Here is a 20,037-nt window from a genome sequence, read left to right as displayed (position 1 = left end):
CCTACTTCAACTTCATAAGATTACTATGAGGTTCAAACAAAATAACATGCAAGCTGTAAAGTGCTATATTAATGCCAGTTATCGTTATTATCGCCACCATTATTATTTGACTTGGTGCCAGTTGAGAAGTTTCCTAGCTTATTTTATCCACAGAAGCCTTAGGGGTGTGTGTGTGTGTGTGTGTGTGTGTGTGTGTGTGTGTGTGTGTGTGTGTGTGTGTGTGTGTGTGTGTGTTTGGCATCCTGAGTGGGGGGCACTTCCTCCAATCCTGTTGGCTCCCAAAGTCACTGCCCACCTTATTGTATCAGCAGACACAGGAGTGACTTTCCCGCAAAAGAAGGCGCTACCTGGTGCATTGGATGGCTCACTGGACTGAGAGACTTTGATCCTAGTCTCAATCCTGTCACTACTGAGCTGGGCACACCTTCACAAGTTACTGTCCCTCTCTGACACCCTGTCCCTTCACCTGTAAAATCAATTCTTTCACTAGCAAACGTTCATTAGATGCTTATCACATGTATGGTGAGGAGAAGGCAGGTTCTTTCCAGCTCTGATTTTCTTTAATTCTAAATCAGGGTCTTAACTAGGAATTTCTTGTACCCAGGGCAAATTCAGTTGCAGGACGATTAATAAACCAAATGCCAGCTGAGCCTGTTCTCCAGCAGAGGGAGTCATGACATGAATCCAAACAGCCGGATTTTGATTACCCATTCCAACAATGGAAAACAGGCAAAAAAGGCACTCCTAATTCAGCTACATAAAACACCTCCAGCCAGTGAAGTGTATGTGCCAACTTACCACACAATTAAGATCCATCCTTTTATCTGTCTGATATCTATCTACCTATCTATCTATCATCTATCCTATAAAGGCAGACTCTTCTGTATACAACCCCACAACTCCCCTTCTGATGAATTTTTCCTCAGTGCAAAAATGAGGGTTAGGAAAGATGTAGATTAGAGGCACCATAGTAATGGGACTTTGGGGGTTGCCAAGGCTAGTGCTTCAGGTTTGGAAGAGTGGAGGTGGTTATACCTCAAAGTATGAAGACAGTAGGCAGGGAAGAACTATGATGGGAGGGAGGAAGCATGCATGTATCTCATTTCCCAAGATATCAGCACCTTGGAGCAAAGGTTTATTCACCTTGTTTTAGTTACACCTCTCTTGTTTTTTTTTTAAATTGTATCATATCTTTTGCTTTTACATCATCTTTATTTCTTAATATATCCTTCCCCTCTCCCCAACCAGAAATCCATGTCTAATAACAAAGAATTTTAGAAAGAAAAAAAAGTATGGTGAAGTCAATGCATCAATTATATCTCTTCACATCCATAGGTCTCTTTCTCTACGCAAAGAACGGAGGGAGTTTGTACCTCTGTTTTAATGCATGGGGCCCAAGGTTGCTCTGATTTATCATAAACTAGAGACAGCTCTGCCTTAAGGTGGTGAGGAGGCCCCTTGGGGTTCTGTGGTACTCTAGAGATTCCTCCACTCCAGGCCCAGAAAGCATTAGGGAGGGCATATTGCTTATAGCCTGGGAAGAAGGGTAAGATGGAAGGCTTTGAGTCCAGATTGTGTCACCACATAAGGGTACAGCCTTTTGTAAGATGCTTTTCCACGATGTCTCCATCCAAACACAGACAACAAACCCTACCCTTTTCTCTGCCTGTATGGTCGTTATGAGATTGGAATATGAAGAAAGAGAAGGCTCGAAGAGGGGATGAAAGAAAAACTACTTGCAAATGGTGAGGGATGGTTATTAAGCTTCAGGCCTGGCCCATTTACCCACCTGCCCGCCCACACCACCAGGAGAAAACACTGGCTGCTTCTGTCTTCTCTCCTAATTAGTGGGAGAAAATTGCCCCATTTGGTGACTGGCTTCCGAGGCTCTTCACGGCTCTTGACTCAAGGCTCTTGACTCAGCCTCGGGGAACTTGCTATAGCAGACTTCTTTCTCTCTCACAAGAAGGCAGCTGATCCACAAAAGGGTCTGTTTGAGTCTCTGGAGGAAGGGAAGGCTTGAGACTGGGCTTTCCATTGGGTCCCTGCTGCTGGTCTGGGGCAGAGGTGGACTAAATGGATCTGGGTTTCCTCTGTCACCTGGAACCCAGGCCCCCAGAGCCAGGGTGTCCCTACATGTTGGCCAATGTGGAAGTGGAGGGAAGGAAGAAGGTAGAGGGCCTAGGTAAACTTCAGAGAGATAATGGAATATATTCTGATCTTTACTCCCTGCTCCATGGGGCTTTGCTTTCTAAAGGGATCTGGATCATAGACTCACAGACAATACTAGGGAATGTCTATATGGTGCTTTGTAAAGTTTGCAGAACTGGAAGGACTTCAAAGGTTATCTAATTTAATCCCCTTATTTTACAGATAGGGAAACTGAGGGCCAGGGAAGTGAAATTATTCATCCAAGAAAATAAAGGTAGTGTCAGAAGTAGGATGTGGACCTGGCTTCTCTGATTACATGACATCTTTTATACCATTTGATTTCTACAAGAGCCCTATGACGTGGGAACGCATTTTGTAGATGAATAAACTTAGGCTAAGAGAAGCGACTTGCTTAGTCACACAGCTGGAGAGTGTTGAAGGCAGGATCGGAACCCCGGTCTTCCTCTCTCCAAGTCCATCACTCTATCCCTTGTACCACACTGCCTTTCAGATCATAAAATAAAAGGTAGAAAGGAAGGAAACAAGCATTTATTAGGCACTAAGATTTACAAAATATACTTTACAATTATTATTTCATTTTAATCTCCCACCAGTCCTGGGATATAGATTCTACTGTCATCTTCATTTACAGTTGAGGAAACTGAGGCAGATATAGCAAGGTTAAGTGACTTGCTCAGGGTCACAGAGCTAGTCTGAGGCTAGATTTGAATTCAGGTCTCCCTGACCACTGCAACATCTAGCTGCCTATAATTTAATCCTTTACTTTGTAGATAAGGAAACTGAGACCTGAGAGGTTAAATGACTTATGATCACAGCCTTAGGGCTGGAAGGGACCCTAGAGGTAACAGACCATCTTCCTATTTTATAGGTCCAGGGTAGTTAAGCAGTATGTTCAAGGTCACACAGTAAGGAGCAAAGCTGAGATTTGAACCGAGGAAATGTAGTCTAGTGGATAGAAAGCTGTTAGAGTCAGAGCCCTTTGGTTCCAAATCCTAACTCAGGGATGGATGATCTTGGACAAGTTATTTAACCTCTCTGTGCTTCAGTTTCCTTATCTGTAAAATGAGGTTGGATTCGATGACTTCTAAATCCCCCTATTCCCAGCTCTAAATTTTCTGATCCACTGTCTCCTCTTTTCTAGAGCTGGGTTGATATTTGTGCTTTACTATGGCCTAATTGAGGAGGTTCAATTCAATAAATGAACATCTATTAAGCACTTATTGTGTGCTGGACACTGTGGTGGGCACTAGGGATACAAAAATTTTTAAGATGAAGTAATTTTTTTCCCCCTTGAGGACCTTCTATTCTACTAGGGGTGGGGAGAAAATATAATACATAGAACTAAGGTTGAGGAGGAAGAGGATACTTGGAGCTGGTTGGGTGGGAATGGTTTCTTCAATTCCATTCACATCAACAAGGATTTATGAAGCACCTATTATGTAAAAGATACAGAGCCAAAGGATAGGAAAAGCAACAGAGAAGGCAGTGATTAGGCTGAATTTTCCTGGAAGGAAAGGTGTGGCTGTGGAGATTTGGGGAGGATTGTGGGTCCCTTGGACAGAGACAGAAAGACTCAGAAGAGGGGAAGATGGTATGTGTTGGGAAAGAGAATGAGGTACATTTTGGACTTGGTGAGTATGAGATGCCTATGGGATTAACCAGTTCAAAATGTCCAATAGGTATTTGGGACTGCGGCTCAGGAGAAAGGTCAGGGCAGGATATAGGAATCTGGGAGTCATCTGAACAGAGATGAGATGAGTCACTGCATGCTGCTAAGACAACCAGCAGAGCGTGTGGAGAGAGAAGTGAAGAGGGCCCAGGATAGAACACTGAGTTCAGCCCACATGTAGAGGGTGGAACATGATTGTGACTGAGTAATTGCAGGCACGGGGAGCTGATGTGCATGAACACATGGAGACCTGGGAATTCAGGATGATACCCATTCTATTCCAATTTGGCAGATTCTCTAGTGAAGGAAGAAGAGGAGCATGACATAAGGCTGGAAAGGCAAATTGGTGCTAGACAGTGATGGCCTGTAAAGGTGAGGCTGAGGATTTTGTATTTTATCCTATGAATGCTAGGGAGCCATAGAAGGTTTTTGAGCAGGGGATGAGTTGTATCTCAAGCAGATAATTTCATGGATTAGAGCGGGGAGAAACTGGATTCAAGTAGTTCATTTAATAGGGGTGGGGAACCTGTGGCTCTTTAGGTCCTCAAGTGTGGCCCTTTCACTGAATTTGTTCTATGAACAATTTTTGAAGTTTGGATTCAGTCAAAGGGCAGCACTTGTGGACTTAGAGGGCCACATGTACCCTGGAGGCCACAGGTTCCTCACCCCTGATTTAGGACATTATCTCAATACAGACAAAAAGTGAGAAGCAGCAAAGTATAGCAAATAGAGTGTTAAACCTAGTCAGTCAAGAAGCCTTGGATTCAAATCCTGCCTCAGATACTTGTGAATTATGTGATCCTGAGCAAGTCACTTAATCTCTCTCAGTCTCAGTTTCCCTATCTGTAAAATGAAAAAGGTTAAACTTAATGACATCTAAAATCTCTTTCAACTCTAAATCTGTGCTAAAAGCTTGAATTCAGGTAGCAGCAAGGTGAGTGAAAGGGATGGAACAGTACCAAGAGATTATAGATCCAGAATGGACAGAACTTGGCAAGGGATTGGACATAGGAAGGACAGGAAAGGGAAGAAGAGTTGAATAACTTTAGAGGAGAAAGGGACTTGATTGGTCATCTTTTGTTTTACTGAGGAAGGAACTGATTCCCAGGGAGCAGAGTGACTGGCTGGAGGTCACATGGGCAGTCATGGCAGCACAGCATTAGAACCCAGATCTCCTGACTTCAAATCCAATGTTCTTTCTTCAAGTCTGGGTAACTGGAAGGATGGCAAAGTCCTGAAGAGAAATGGGGAAATTTGGAAGAGGGAAAAAAAGAATGAGTTCAGTTTATGAACATGTGATTTTGCAGTGCCAGGGGACGTCCAGGTGTAGATGTGAGGCTGGAGCTCAGGGAGAGACTCAGGCTGAATCTGGAAGCCTTTGAGACATCAGGTGACACATGACATTTGAGCTTCCAGAAGCAGATGAGATCACCGAGGGAAAGGAAAGAGAGAGAAAGAGAAGAGTGCACAGGATGAACTTGGAGACTTTGAGGAGAGGAGGACAATGAGGAGCAGTTTCAGAGGGAGGAACACCATGGGGAGTAGTGTCATGGAAAATGTGGGAAGAAGGACTACTGCCTATAAAGAGACTTGTCATTGATGTTGTAAGGCAGAGGATGAGAAAATGAGCCTTGAGGAAAGGGCAACTCATTTAGCAATTGATACCTCATTGGTGACCTTTAAGAAGGCAATTCTGTTGGCTTGGAAGTCAGATTGAGGACTAGTTGAGAAATGAGTGGGAAGCAAGGGAAGTGAAGGCATTAAGTGTAGACAGTTTTTTCTTGGTGTTTAACTTAGAAAGGAAAGAGAGCAACAGGAAGATAGCTAGAGGGATAACAGGGTCAAATGATTTTATGTTTTCAAAAAATTGGGAAGGAGGTGGGGTACACCTGGACACATTTGTAGACAGTAGGAAAGCAGTCAGTAGAAAGAGACTGAAGATGAAACAGTGGGACTAATTATTAGGACTAATTTCTAAAGAAATTGGAATTGATAGTACAAGTATAGGGCTTGGACTTCATGAGGAAAAGGGCCAACCCATCCTCTGGAAATTGGAGCCCTGGAGAAAGGTTGGGTGAAGATTGAGAAGGTTTTGAGTAGGAAAGAGAAGAAAATTTATTAAAGATTCGATTGAGCAAACATGTATTGAGCACCTACTATATGCTAAGTGTGAGAGATAGATACAACAAGGAAACAGTCCCTGCCTTCAAGGAGAATATATTTTATTGTGGGTGGTATAACATGCCTATAGATACAAATATATACGAAATGAATACATATTCATTTGGGGAGACACCAGCAACTCTGGGAATCAGGACTAGGTTACTGTGTCTTTAAGGAGGAGGCAGTTGACTTGAACCTTGATGGCAGTTAAGGGTACCAAGTGAGAAGGGAGGAATTCTAGGCATTGGGGTTGAGGGAGGACAGTCTATGTAAAAGAGTTAAGGTAAGAGATGGAATATTGTGTGCAGAGAACAGCAATAGGTCAGTTTGGCTGAAATGAAATGTATATGAGGGAGAATAATATGTGACCAGCCTGGAAATATAAGGTGGACTAAGATCGTGAAGTGCTTTAAATGCCAAACAGGGAAATCTGTATTTGAGCCTAGAGGTAACAGGGAGCCACTGAAGTTTCTTGAACAGGGAATCCCAGGCATGTCTTGATGGAAATTAGATATATACACAAAGAGTTAGCACCTAAGATGGCATCTATTCATTTGAATCCGATGGACATTTATTGAATCCAAAGCCCATTCAAAGAAATATATTGTAACATATGTTGATAAAATTGCCCTGGGTGAGTGTTCTGTTTTGGGCATTGTGCCCACCTAGAGTTACTTCACCTCATGTTGCTAAATATTGTGGCCTTTGCTGAGACCTCGTCCTTCTTGACTTCTCTGCGGTATTTGGTACTGGTGGCTACTTTCTTTTCTTGGACATTATCTTTTCTCTGGGTTTTTGTGACCCTGTTCTCCTGGATCTGTTACTCCCTGTCAGGTATCTCCTCCTTGGCTTCTCTTGCTATATCATCATCCATGCCCTATCTGCTATGGGTGGGTTTGGCCCAGGGTCCAGGGCTGTGTTCTTGGATCTCTTGTTTTTCTGATGAGATCACTCATCAGCCCCCATGAATCTACTGTTGGTTCTATACTGATGACTCCCAGATCGATTTTCCCAGCTGTAGTATTTTTCTTGAACACTAGTCATGGATCAGCAGTTGTCTAGAGGATTTTCCCAACTGGATGTTCCCTAGGCACCCAAAACTCAACATATCCAGAACAGGATTCACTATGCTCCAGTTCTTCTTACTCCAATTTTTCTCATGCTTTTCAGGGCACCAGCACCTTCTAGTCAGGTTCAAAAATGTGTAGTCCTCAGCTCTTCTCTCCCTGTCAGTCTCCTATCCAATCAGCTACCAGATCTTATTGATTCTACCCTCATGTGTCTTGGATCCATCCCCTTCTCTTCACTCAATGAGCCAATACCTAGTTCAAGCCCTCATTGCCTCTTGCCCTAGACTATTGAACTCTCTCCCCACAGTCTTTTCCCTAATAATACCCAGCATTTAAACAGCATTGTAGGGTTTGCAAGGCACTTTCCAAATATTATCTCATTTTTGTCCGCATGACAACCCTGGGAGATAGGTGCTATTAGTATCCACATTTTATGGATGAGGAAACTGAGGCAGGCAGTGGGGAAGTGACTTGCTCAGGGTTAAACATCTGCTCGATGAATATTCCTAAAGCATAGGAACGGCTGTGTCACTCTCATTTAAAAAGTTTCAGATGCTCTCAGTGGTATCTAGGATAAAATATAAATTCCTGTTTGTCGTCCACAGTCTGGTTCCAATCTACTTTTCTAGGCTTATTGTTGTACATCACTCCCCTCGATACAGTCTACATTCTAGTTAGATTGGTCTACTTGCCGCCTACTGTACCCCACTTTCCACTTTCTGTCACTGTGTCTTTATGGAGGTTGCCTGGAATGCCTGGAATGCTCTCCCTCTTTACTTTGGCTTGGATAGGGGGCTGGACTTGGAGTTAGGAAGACCTGAATTCAACCTTCCCTCAGAGGCTAGTTGTGGGATTCTGGACAAGTCATTTAATTCTCTCAGTCTCGGTTTTCTCTTCTGTAAAATAGGGGTAAGAGTAGCACCTACTTCTCAGGGTTGTTTTGGGGATCAAACAAAGTAACACGTATGAAGTGCTTTATAACTTGAAAGGCCCTGGTGAATGCTAGTGGCTCCTTTTCTTAGAAATTTGAGCTTCTTTCAAAGCTCCATCTAAGTCCCACCTCATATATGGGGACTCTTCGGTTCCTTCCTGCTGCTAGTGTCCTCCCCACTCTGCAAATCATTATCAATCAATAGTCAATCAACATTCATTAAGTGCCTCCTACATGCCAGGCATTGTGCTAAGTATAAGGGATACAAAAAGTGGCAAAGGACAGTCCTCATCCTTAAGGAGTTTGCAGTGGAGTAAGAGAGACAACATATATTCAAAGCAAGCTATGGACAGGATAAATAGGAATAATTAACAGAGGGAAAGAACTAGTATTGTGCATTATATATCTATTTTGAGACAATATATATCTAATGACGTATATCTCAATATGCATGTATATATATATACACATACATATATGCATACATTTGTATACATACATATGTATATATATGTGTATTTATATGTGTATATCTGTGTGTGTGCTAATGTTGTTGTGAAGTCTCTTTTCAGTCACGTCCAACTCTCCATGACTTCATTTGGGGCTTTTCTTGGTAGAGATCCTGGAGTGGTTTGCTATTTCCTTCCCCAGTTCATTTTACAAATGAGGAAACTGAGGCAAACAGGGTTAAGTGACTTGCCCAGGGTCACACAGGTGGTAAATGACTGAGGCTGGAACTGAACTCATGAAAAGGAGTCTTCTTGATCCCAAACTCCCAGTGTTCTATCTACTGCACGAGCTAGCTGCGTGTATACACACACACACACACACACACACACACACACACACACACGAAACATAATAGACACAAGTGAATATATATGATCATATATATTTTATTTGCTTATCCATGTTGATAAATAGATATGATTATATATAAATATATAATGTATAGGCACATTTCTATGTATTTATCCGTGTCCATGATGTTTCCTTTTAACAGCTTCTTATACATAAAAGGCACTTAAGAATGCTTTTTCTTTCATTCTCTTTTTATCATTATTTCATTTATCCATTTTAATATAATGTAAACTCCTCAAGGACAAGACCTGTTTACCTTTTGTCTTTGTAGCCCCATCACATAGAACTATGCATGGCCCAGAGAGCTGTCATTCAGTTGTCTTCCATCATGTCCAACTCTCCGTGACCCCATTTGGGGTTTTCTTGGCAGAGATCCTGGAGAGGTTTGCCAATTCCTTCTCCAGCTCATTTGATAAATGAGGAAAGTGAGGGCAAGCAGGGCTAAGTGACTTGCCCAGGGTCACACAACTAGTAAATGTCTAAGGCCAGATTGGAACTCAGGAAGATGAGTCTTCCTGATTCAAAGCCCAGCACTCTAACCACTGTACCACCTAGCTGTCCTAAGTAGGGCCAGAGTAAGCCCCTGATAAATGTTCCCTTGCTTCTTGAATGAATGAATGTGTTCCACAGGCTAACCTGATTCAGGAATGGGAATGTAATAATAGCATATTCAGAGAATCATGAGGTCCCTACTAACCTGAGTCTATTTCTGTGACCACAGACTTCATCCTTTCTCCTTAACAGCCATTGTGCATCTCTGGACTATTGGTTGCCAGGGGACAGCTAGCAGAGTGTGGATGGCTTGTCATGGACCATGGACCATCCCCCCTTCTGAAGAAGAACTCAGAGCCCTGTGGTCAGGGAATCCCTTTTCACATGTAGGAATGACATGTTTAAAACTTGTGAATGGCCACTTGAGTTTCTGCTTGTGCAGAAAAGAGGGGTGTAGGGCAGGGTTTTTTGAGGTTCCTACTGGCTCTGTCTTCTAAAAGTTCCGAGAATCTAAAAGTTCCAGAATCTTCTCATTGTGTTCTTCATTGTATTATGGGGGATCCCTGTTGCAGGTCTATAAACACACACTTGTACACCCACTATTTGAGCCAAAATGGACCTAAAAGGCCTCTGTAAAAACAGGACTTTAAGAGGGAAAAAACCAATCATTTAAAAATGCCATTGACTCTGCACTTAGGTACCGAGCTACTCCACATTAAAGATGAGAGTAAAGAGGGGGTGATATCCTCGCTGAGCTCTTCAATTCCTACATCCCTAGATACTTTTAAAAAAATTATTATTTTTTTCAATAAACAAGCATTTTTCTCTTCCCACCACTGGGGGAGAAAAGAAAAACGACCCTTATAAGAAACATGCACAGTAAACCAAAACAAATGACCACATGAGCCATGTCCAAACATGACTTCCGTTCTCCATCTTTAGTCTATCACCTCTTAGTTAGGATCCTTTCCTCTGTCCTCACATCCATTTCCTGTCTCTCCAGCCTCAACCCAGCCATTTGAACCTACACTGTCTTGGATCCTTTGCCCCCTTGTTTCATTTCCACTCATCTCTTACCAGATTTCAGCCCTGAATAATTCCCACTGTTAGACTACTCTCCTTCTGTTCAAAAGCTACTGCCCATAGCTGAAGAAAGTCCTTACAGTTGTGCTAACTGGGCATGTTATAAATTCATGTTATTCAGTTTCAACCTGTTACTGTTCGTTATCCTTCATTGTGGCTAAGTGGTTGAAGTGATGGACTAGAAATCCATTGGGGTTTCTCTGGGTAGGTTTAAATCCTACCAATCATGAGTTTCAACCTGGTTCCCCACTGCAGCAAGACAGTCCTTTTATTCCTCTCTAACTGATGCCTTAGAGGCAGCTAAGTGGTCAAGTAGAGCACCAGATCTGAAGTCAGGAAAACTCATCTTCTCTGAGTTCAAATATGACTTCAGGCACTTACTGATAGCATGACTCTGGGCAAGTCATTTAATTCTGTTTACTTTTATTCCTCATCTGTAAAATGAGCTGGAAAAGGAAATGGTGAACCACCTCAGTATCTTTGCCAAGAAAACCCCAGATGGGGTCATGAAGAGTCAACGGCAACTACAGCTACAGACACGAAAGCAAAAAGACCAAATGGTACTTCCTGATAAGAGATGTTCCCTTTATTGTTGGGGACAGATGAGGTTCATCCTTCCAATCTTAACATTTTCAGACGAAATCTTTCTAAAAGGCATGACAGATGCCCCTTCTTTCTTAAATTAGGACTATTGGACACAAAGGGCCAGCATCTTGGAAGTTATTGTCCTAGTTTGGAATGGAGTGATGCTCAGTGTTGATTGAGGAACACAGGGCTTACTGACTCTACACAAAATGGCCCCAGGTTACTGTGCTTTCCCTTCCTTGGTGTCTGCAGTGAATTTTGCTATTCTTAGTGTAACAGCACCTGCAGCAACTCTTCCCCCTTCCAATTTGCTGCTTCTGATCTGCTAGAGACTGGGAAAGACCAGATTTCCATAATTATTAAAAATATGTCTAAACTAAGAGTTAATAGGACCTGAGGAATTCTCCCATGAGTAAAGCTGCAGTAGAAAGAGCAACAGCTGGTTATATCATAAAGTGCATGAGCTTTAGTACCTGACCTTTACAACGTTTATTTTGGATGCTCAGAGGCCCCTTCCCAGATAAAGGATCTATTTCATGGGATTTGGAGATGGAAGGAAACTCAGAGATCATCTAGTCCAAATCCCTCATTTTACAGATAAAGAAGTCAAAGGCTCTCCCAATCTATCTTCCACACAGCTACCAAAATAATCTTCCTCAGGCATAAGTCTGTCCACATCACCAGCCTGCTCAAGAATTGTCAGCGGATCACTAGCAGTGTCTCTAGGACAAAATGCAAACTCCTCAGCTTAGCATTTAAAGCCCTTTACAATCTGCATCCTGCCTACTTTCCCAGACATATCACACCATTCCCCTTCATATTAGCCTTGTTTCTATCCCTCAAATTCAGCATAACATCTCATCTCCCAACTCCATCCATGGAATGTACCCTCTCATCATTTCTATCTTTTAGAATCCTTAGCATTTTTCAAGGTTCAACTAAGGGATTACTCTCTATGGAAAATTCTACTTGTTAATGCTTTCTTCCTCTTCAAATCATATTTTATTTATTTATCTGCATAATATATTTCCTTAGTAGAATATAACCTTCTCGAGGCAGGGAATGTTTCTTTATTTCTTTTTGTATTTCAGTTTCCAGCACATAGTAGGTATTTAACAAACACTCTTTATTAAGTTGGTTTATTTGCTGGTTTGTGGGTTTACCTTTGGTCCAAGTTGAAGATGGTGAAATAAATGATCATTAATCATTTGCTCTCTTGTGTGGAGGCAGAGTGGTCAGAATTCTCCCTCACCCTAATAACAATTGTAGAATTGAATTTAGAAAGGGAATGGCATTACCCTGGTCTTAGCAATAGAAATGGTGCCCCTAGACTCAAAATAACTCAACCCATATGGTCCTGCTCAACACCAAGGTCTGACTAATGTTTCAGTATTTCAAAAAATGAGTGAAAGGGGTTTGGTGAAAAATGGAGCCTAGGACCATTATGGAAGGCTTGTGTTCATTCAATGAGGACAAAAGTACCAGTGGCAAGACTCATTGTTCTCCTGGACTGGTGAAGAGAGAAAAAAACAATGGATAATGTTGATGTTGGCCAGGATTTGGATTTTAGCTAGCATCCTGCATTTGGAATTAGTTTGGAATTTTCATGAAAAATTTTAGCTTCACAAATAATTGAAACTCAGAGGCTGGGGAAGCCACTTGGAGCCCAGCTAGTCCCACCTATTCATCTTGGAGAGGAGCAAACTTATCTATAAGAGGGGAAGTCACTTGCTCAAGGTTAAACTGCAAGTCAGTTTCAGAGCTGAAATTAAAAATCTGGATCTCAGTCCAAAACTCCTTCCCTTGTACTAGGAGGTGCCTGACATCACATCCTCTTTTTTGGGGTGTGGGGAGGGTTGTCGGTCAGGGAGATTGTGTTTGTGTTAATTCTTTGGTTTCCAGAGACTCATGAAGCTGTTTTTCACTAAAATTCTAAATTAATTCCGTATACCCAACGGTATGGTTCAATGATGACACTGGCTGATGTCAATATTACCCAACCTTTGCTCCAGAACCAGAACTGGATAATGTCTGGTCTTTACAGAAACCTTTATTATCCCTGGGATTAAGACCAGGGTGTGAATTGAGTCAAGGAAGAAACTGCCAAGTTTTTTAGCTTCCCTGTTTCTGTGACCAGAGAGCAAATCTCATTGAAATAAGAGATCTAAATAAGTGAGAGATTTGGATGAAATGATGAGGTCATCAGGGAAACGATGCTCAGACTACTCAGAATTCCAACCAGAGAGGACTACAGATGCCTCGTAATTCAGAGGCTGAAGGGCGTCTAAGGAAGATCGTTGGGGGTAATTGTTGGAGGTTGATTTTAACAGTAGTTTTTTTCTCTTATCTGTCTCTCTGGCTTTCTTTGATTTCCAATAAGTTCTTGTGCCTTGTACTTATGACTTGAGATGACCGTTCCAAGAACAGGAATTAGAAGAGAAAAATCAAATAAGAAACAAAAGAATGTAAATAGACCTCACTTCTTCACCCTGTCTCTCAGAGAGAGCAGACGCCCTAATTTTCTTTTATCAGAACAAAGATAATCCAATAATTAGGGCAGCAAATAGCATAAATCTGGCTAAAGCTGCCATGAGCCATCTGGTCTGAATCATCCCAGCTTAGACTCCAGAAACTGGTGGTTGGAGAGATGAGGTGAGGCCAGGCCTGGGCATGGGACATTCAATGGGAATGGGCATTTCACTTAGCCTGGATCACCAGGGTGGGAGCTGGGGTTTCCTGGAGACCAAGGTGGAGAATTTGCCATTTCCCTGGTCACCTGGGGTATAACTAGACCCAATGGGAAAGTGGTACTGTGAGATGGCTTAGGAGGCATCGTCAGACCCATCTCTGTCCTACCATCATGCACATTTTTTTTTCCTTTAAGATTCAGCTCAAGGCATCACCTCCTACAGGAAGCCTTTCCTGATTCCAGTTGCTAGGGTAATCTCTTTATCCCCTCAAATGGTCTTGTATTTCCAAACCTGTTTACACATCATAATACTTCTGTACCCAATCAGAAGCTAAGCTCCTACTGACATTTTATATAAGTATTACAAAACATTTTTCACCCAGAGGATAAAAGATTCAGAGCTGGTAGAAACCATAGAGAACAGCTAGACCAACCTTCTCTTTTTACAGCTGAGGAAACTGAGGCTCAGGAAGAGTAAATGACTTTGGATGATAGAGCTGAAAGGGACCTTACAGGCAACTGAGTCCAAATTCCTTTCCTATTTTATAACTGAGGAAACTGAGGCCCAAAGAAATTAAGGGACTGGTCCAAGGTCATACAAATAGGAAATGACAAGAGATGGGATTTAAATCTAGGTCCTCCTGCTCCTTCATAGTTAAGCCCCATAATTTCAAGGTATTATAATCATCCCTGTTTTATAGGTGAGGGAATTGATGTATAATGGGGTTCCATGACCTGCGCAGAATCACATAGTTAGCAAGTCTCTAGGCTGGGATTCAGATGTAGGTCTTTTTGACTTTAGGTTTGGCCAGCACAGTGTTGCCTTTTCTTGAGGAAATAGTTGTTTTTTTTCCCCAGTCTTTGTATCCTTATCACCTGGCACAGTGCCTGGCATACCGTAGGTGCTCAATAAATGTTTGCTGGATTGTGGAATTTCAGTTGTCTCTGTTACAAGTTCCTTCCCTTGTTATGTATTTGGCCTGGGGGCAGATGGGGGACATGAGGTTCATGATTACGCCATCATTTGGGTTTGGTAAATTTCTAATTGTCACTTATTTGATCTCTCAATCAAATCAACAAACATTGATTGAGCACTGACTGTGTGCAGGCCTTATGCTTCAGCACATTCTGCCTTGGGATATCTTTGGTGCTTTTGCTGTATAGAAGCCACTGGCCCCAAATCCCCTTCCCATTGTACAGTTGAGGAAAGCTTCTTGTGTCTGTGGTATAGTGAACTCTCTGGAAGCAAAAGGCTAGCATCCAAATTCAGGTGCTGCTGCTTGATCAACAGGCATTTATTAAGCTCTCACTGTGCGCTGCGCATTGTGCTTACCATTTGGGTGACTTTGGGCAAATCACCCAACCACTCAGGGTCACAGCTTCCTCTTTTGCAAAATGGAGCAGACAAGGGCCTCCAGAAGCCCCCGCCACCTCCATAGTCCTTGACAGAGATGGTGTCTTAGAACATTATAGGTGGAACAGGCTTTAGAGATCATCTGCCCTAATTCTCTCCTTTTACATATAAGGAAACTGAGTTGTAAGTAGAAATTATTTCACCTAGGACAAAAATAGCAAAGAGGAGCTCTCCAGGACCAGAGAAGTCAACTTGACGTGGGTCAGCAGCTGGTCTTGCAGGGAGAGGAGAGACTTCTGAGTTTAGGGGTGGTGGAAAGGAAGGCTTGGGCAGTGGAGTCTGGGACAATAGACCCTGGGGGAAGGGGGAGTTATGGCACATGATGCCCTGGGAGAAAGTCCCATTGCCCCTGGACTAGCTATGAACTGTCAGGAAACTGATGTTGGGATACACAGTTTATAGCAGCAGAACCAAGGCTAGAAGTCATGCTTTTCCTCCCTGACACCATCTCCCTTAGTGCCTATGATAGTGAGACTCTTAAGAAAGTGTTGAAGGAATGAATGAATATAATGGAGACGAGAATAGGATTTGGGGGAAATAATACTGACTTTAGAAGTTAATGAACCTGAGGCTTCCTGAATTCTCTAGGAAAGAGCTGTTCCTCTAGCCATTTGACTCGGTGTTCAGAAAGTTAGCGTCTGGTCCTGGGAAGGAGGTCCTGGTCTAAGCTGATTCCCACCCCGGTCATTCCTCGACTCACAAAGCAGGAATGGAGTTAGAAATGGGAAACATAATCCTCCCTCATCCCCTTTAGGCATCGATAAGAGCTCTTAGTTTTCCCAGGATTAATCAATCAATCAAAAAGTATTGAGGAAGTGTCTGTTAAGTGGCAGGCACTGTCGAAAGTGCTGGGAAGAGAAAGAAGAAAGAAATAATCCTTGCCCTCAAGAAGCTTACTTTCTCTTGGAAGGAAACTCCATGAATCTAGGTCAGTGTGTGAAAAATATATCCAAAGTAAACACAACTTCCAGGGTTGGATGGGGGCAGAGCACTAGCAACTTGGTGGGTGGAGTGGCACCAGAAGAGGCTTCATGTAGGAGGTGGCAATTGCTCTGAACCTGGCTCTTCTTAGGAACCAGTGCCATTGACTCCCAGGGGTTGAGGTGACCATTCCACTGCAAATTCTGTCTGGAGAAAGGGGATATGGTGAGTGTGGCTCCAGCCTGGCTCCCTTGAGTGAATTGACCAAACAGGCTAAAATGGAAGCCAGGGTAAGGAAGTCAATTCTGTACTAGTCCTGCCCAAAGGTTGCATGTCCTTTCTGACTCTAAAACTGCTAACCAGGTCTCTGACAAAGGCATCCTGGAGGAGTCCAAGGAATGGGGTCTGCATACCAGTTCTGATACTTGCTGTCTGTGTGATGTGCCTCAGACTTGAATAGCTAGCCTCTCACGTGCATTCAAATCCTAAATTCTGATTCTGCAGAATTAGGAGAAGAGGACTCTTACACTTTGTTCCAGCCCCCAGCTCTTTGCCCCAGACTACCCAGAGAAACTTCATCATTCCAGGACCTCCTTTGGCCCAGAGAGAGCCCAGGAAATGCAGATAGAATTCCGCTCAAATTCCTGAGGCAAATTTACTGTCTTCTAAGGGAAATCTATCAAATGATGAGATTGGGCCACACAACCCTGTAGCCCTACAGTCCCTTTTAGCTTTCAGTGTTATGCTCCCCTTTCCTTCCTCCTTCCTGCCTCCTTCTCACCCCTTAAATGGAAGATCCTGGCTGATGCTGGGGTATCCTTCCTATGAGATCACAGCTGCTCAGTCTATTCTGGCCCAGACTTCCTTCAGGATCTAGATTCACTTTATCCTCTTTAGTAACAGCACTGGATGGGAAGGGTGGAGGTCTGGAAGGGGCCCAAGAAACCATCCTGTCCAGTGGCCTCCTTTTACAGAGATTTTGCCAAGGCTTAGAGAACCTATGCAAAGTCATACAATCAGTATGAAGGTTCAGAAGGGTTAAGTGGTTTGCCAAAGTCACAATCAAGATCTAGGATGTGAACCTGAGGCCTTGAACTCCAAATCTAGGACTTCCACCCCCCAGCCAGAAAGCACTACTTCCATTCAGACCAGCAGCCACCCTCCAAGAAGTTGGGGCCCCAGGGACTACCCCATACCAGAGCAGGCCTCAGCCTCCAGGCCTGGGCTGTCCTATTCTTGTAAAATTCTGAGAAAAAGGGATTTATTTCCTCTTTCCTCCATCCCCTTCCTTCCAGGACTGAGGGTCAGGTGTCAGGGCTCACTGACTGCCACATATAACAAAAACAGACTTTTTCCAGGGTGGGGGCAGCTTCCCCAGTGCTCCCCAAACTGAGTAAAGCCAGAAGGGGCTTCTTGGGATCTGTACCAAGTTTGTCCGGGTCCTCTCGCAGCCTCCATTATCCCCATCGGCCCTTGGGGTGGGGGTGGAAGAGGTCCCTTCCCTCCTGCCCCTCTCCCCTCTGCTAACCTCAGGGGCTGCGAGAAGACTTAATCCACAACCCTGTGTACTGGTCACTGAGTCCTCCAGCCCAGCCCTGCCTCCGTCTCTCCCTTTTCCAACAAGGGGTGCGGGGGGTCGTGGAAAAGGGGGAAAGGAGAGCAGCTCTCTATCCTTTGGAAGCAAAGGCGTAACAGGTGAACGGGGGTGGGGTGAAGAGGAAGGGGGAGGGGCCAGCAGGGACCGGAGGCTGACAAACCCACAGACATTTTCCAGGGAAAGGGAGGCCCCAGAGAAGGGGGAGAGGGGACATCCAAGGGTTTTTGAAAGGGCAAATATGCCCAGGTTTCCTGCTGCCTGCCGTGGCGAGCTGATCGTTCCGCTAGATTCACGAGTGATAAATGATCTAAATAGCCGGGGGTCCTCTTTTCCCCTCCCCCTGTTCCCTTCCCTTCCCCCCCGCAGCTTCCTCTGCTTTTCTCTCCCCCTCCCCCTCCACTGAGTCCCTAGGTCTGGGAGGGACAATGTTCAGCTTGCCCAGGGCATCCGGGCCGGGTGTGTTCAGCAACTGGTGTCTCCTTGGTAGCAGCACCGCCCTGCCAGGGGGAGAAATCGCCAGTCTGGTCAGTGCCCGACATCCTGGGACTGGAGCCTGGGGCCCAGGTGCAGAGAGAGGCTCCGCGGTCGGGGCTGGCGGCTTGGAGAAGGGTCCTGGATAATCGAGAAGCTGAAACCATCCCTTGGGGATACCTCCTGAAGTTCCAGCCCCCGAGTCCCTGCGCCCAAGGGACAAGAAGGGGAAGAAATAGGGAAGGGGGCCTGTTGGATCACCCCCAGTTACTGGGAGGGGGGAGGGAGGGGAACAAAGGGAAGGGGGATTTGGGAGATATGTGTGTTGGGGAGGCAAAGGGAGACTATCTGGTTGTGTGTGGTGAGGAGCAAAGGGGGAGTGTGTATGTGGGGGGATAAAGGAAGAGTGTCTGGTTGTGTGTGTGCGTGTGTGAGCAAAGGGGGATATTTGTGTGTTTGTGTGAAGAGAAAGGGAGAGTGTGTTGTATGTGGGGAGGGGCCGGGCAAAGGGCTCTCCCTTTGTTGCGCGTTGAATGTTGTGTGTATGTTGTAAGGGTCCAAGAGGGGGAGTGTCTGTTGTGTGTGTTGTGGATAGCAAGAGCAGAGCGTTCACTGGGGGTGGGAGGGTGGGGGAGCAGAGGAGAGTGTGTTGTGTGAGTTGGAGGGAAAGAGGAGAGCACTGGAGGTGTCTTGGGAGCGAGCGAAGAGCGTGGTGTGTGTCGTCTGGTAGGGAAGTGGGTTTGTTTTATGTAGGGGTGGGAGGACGGGGGAGAGTGGGGTGCGTGCGTGTGTGTGTGTGTGTGTGTGTGTTGGCGGGGGCGGGGGATGGGAGAAAGCGGAGAAGAAAAGTCAAATACTTGGGAACTTACTGCAGTCGTCCGACTCGTAGCCCTCCCCGTCTAGATCTTCCTCGGGCTTGCCGCCGCCGCTGCCGCCGCTGCCACCGCTGCCACCCGGCTGGGGCTGGGGCTGGGGCGGGGGCTGCCGCTGGCGGGCAGGGCTTGGGCCGTAGGCACCAAACAGCTGGTCCACATCCTCTTCGTCGTCCCTGGGGGGGTCGGAGGGGCTGACCGAGGCTTGGCTAGCCCCGGCCTGCAGGGAGCCGGTACGGCTGACTGCCGTCGGGAGCCCCCGGGGGAAGCGGGGGAAGTAGTCGGAGATTTGTTTGATGGGCTTGATGGGACCCGGGCACACGTCAATGGCCATATGCTCCTGAATGCTGATGGTGGTCTTCTCTCCCCGCCGGAGTGTCATGCAGGCAGCTCTGGCCCCCCCGAGCCCCTCGGAGTACGAGCCGGGCCAGGGCACGAAGCTCCCGAAAGGCAGGGGCCGTGGGGGGCAGTAAGCCGGGGAAGCTGGGCGCGCTTCACCGAGAGCCGGGCGCTGCGCCGGTGCCCTCCTCCAAAGCCCCTGCTGCTGCTGCTCCCGCCGCCGCCGCCGCCGCTGCCTCGGCCTCCGTGGCCCCGGTGCGCATCGCGCCTGCTGCGGCCACTGCCTGTGCCACCGCCGCGCCCCTTCCCGCCGCCGCCGCCCCCAGACGGTCCAGAGCCTGCGAGGAGCGGGCAGTGAGCGCGCCGCACTGGGCTCAGCCCGTGGAGAAGTGCGAGGCCGCCAAGGACTGACAGGCAGGGGGTGGGCCCTGCCGGCGTCACTGGGTAGCAACCAAGCAGGATGGAGGAAGCGAAGGAATGAGGGCTGCAGAGGATGCACACTGGCACTCACACACTCACAGCCCAGGCGATAAGAGCCAGGTACCCAGGGACAGGCCCCCCGGCTGACCTGCACGCACCATCGCAGGCACACACTCAAACGCTGGCGTTCGCCCAGCGGAGACGTACTGCCCCCCAACACACACTCCGCAAACTCCCTCACTTGGTGGCTGCTGGAAGGGTCTGGGGGACTTGGACTGAGAATCAGAG

General features: G+C 45.6%; 1 protein-coding gene across 1 annotated transcript in view; it reads right to left on the bottom strand.

Moving 5' to 3' along the window:
• DOC2B (double C2 domain beta) overlaps positions 1–19,372 on the bottom strand; it is a 64,391-nt gene extending 45,019 nt beyond the window's left edge. Inside the window, exon 1 of the mRNA XM_072639906.1 lies at positions 18,988–19,372. Coding sequence (XP_072496007.1) covers positions 18,988–19,372 — 385 coding nt within the window. The remainder of the gene's footprint in view (positions 1–18,987) is intronic.
• Between the last annotated feature and the right edge of the window lie 665 nt (positions 19,373–20,037).

This window comes from Notamacropus eugenii, chromosome 2 (genome assembly GCF_028372415.1).
Source record: "Notamacropus eugenii isolate mMacEug1 chromosome 2, mMacEug1.pri_v2, whole genome shotgun sequence".
Taxonomy (NCBI): Eukaryota; Metazoa; Chordata; class Mammalia; order Diprotodontia; family Macropodidae; genus Notamacropus; species Notamacropus eugenii.
This window is presented reverse-complemented; position numbering and strand designations above follow the sequence as displayed.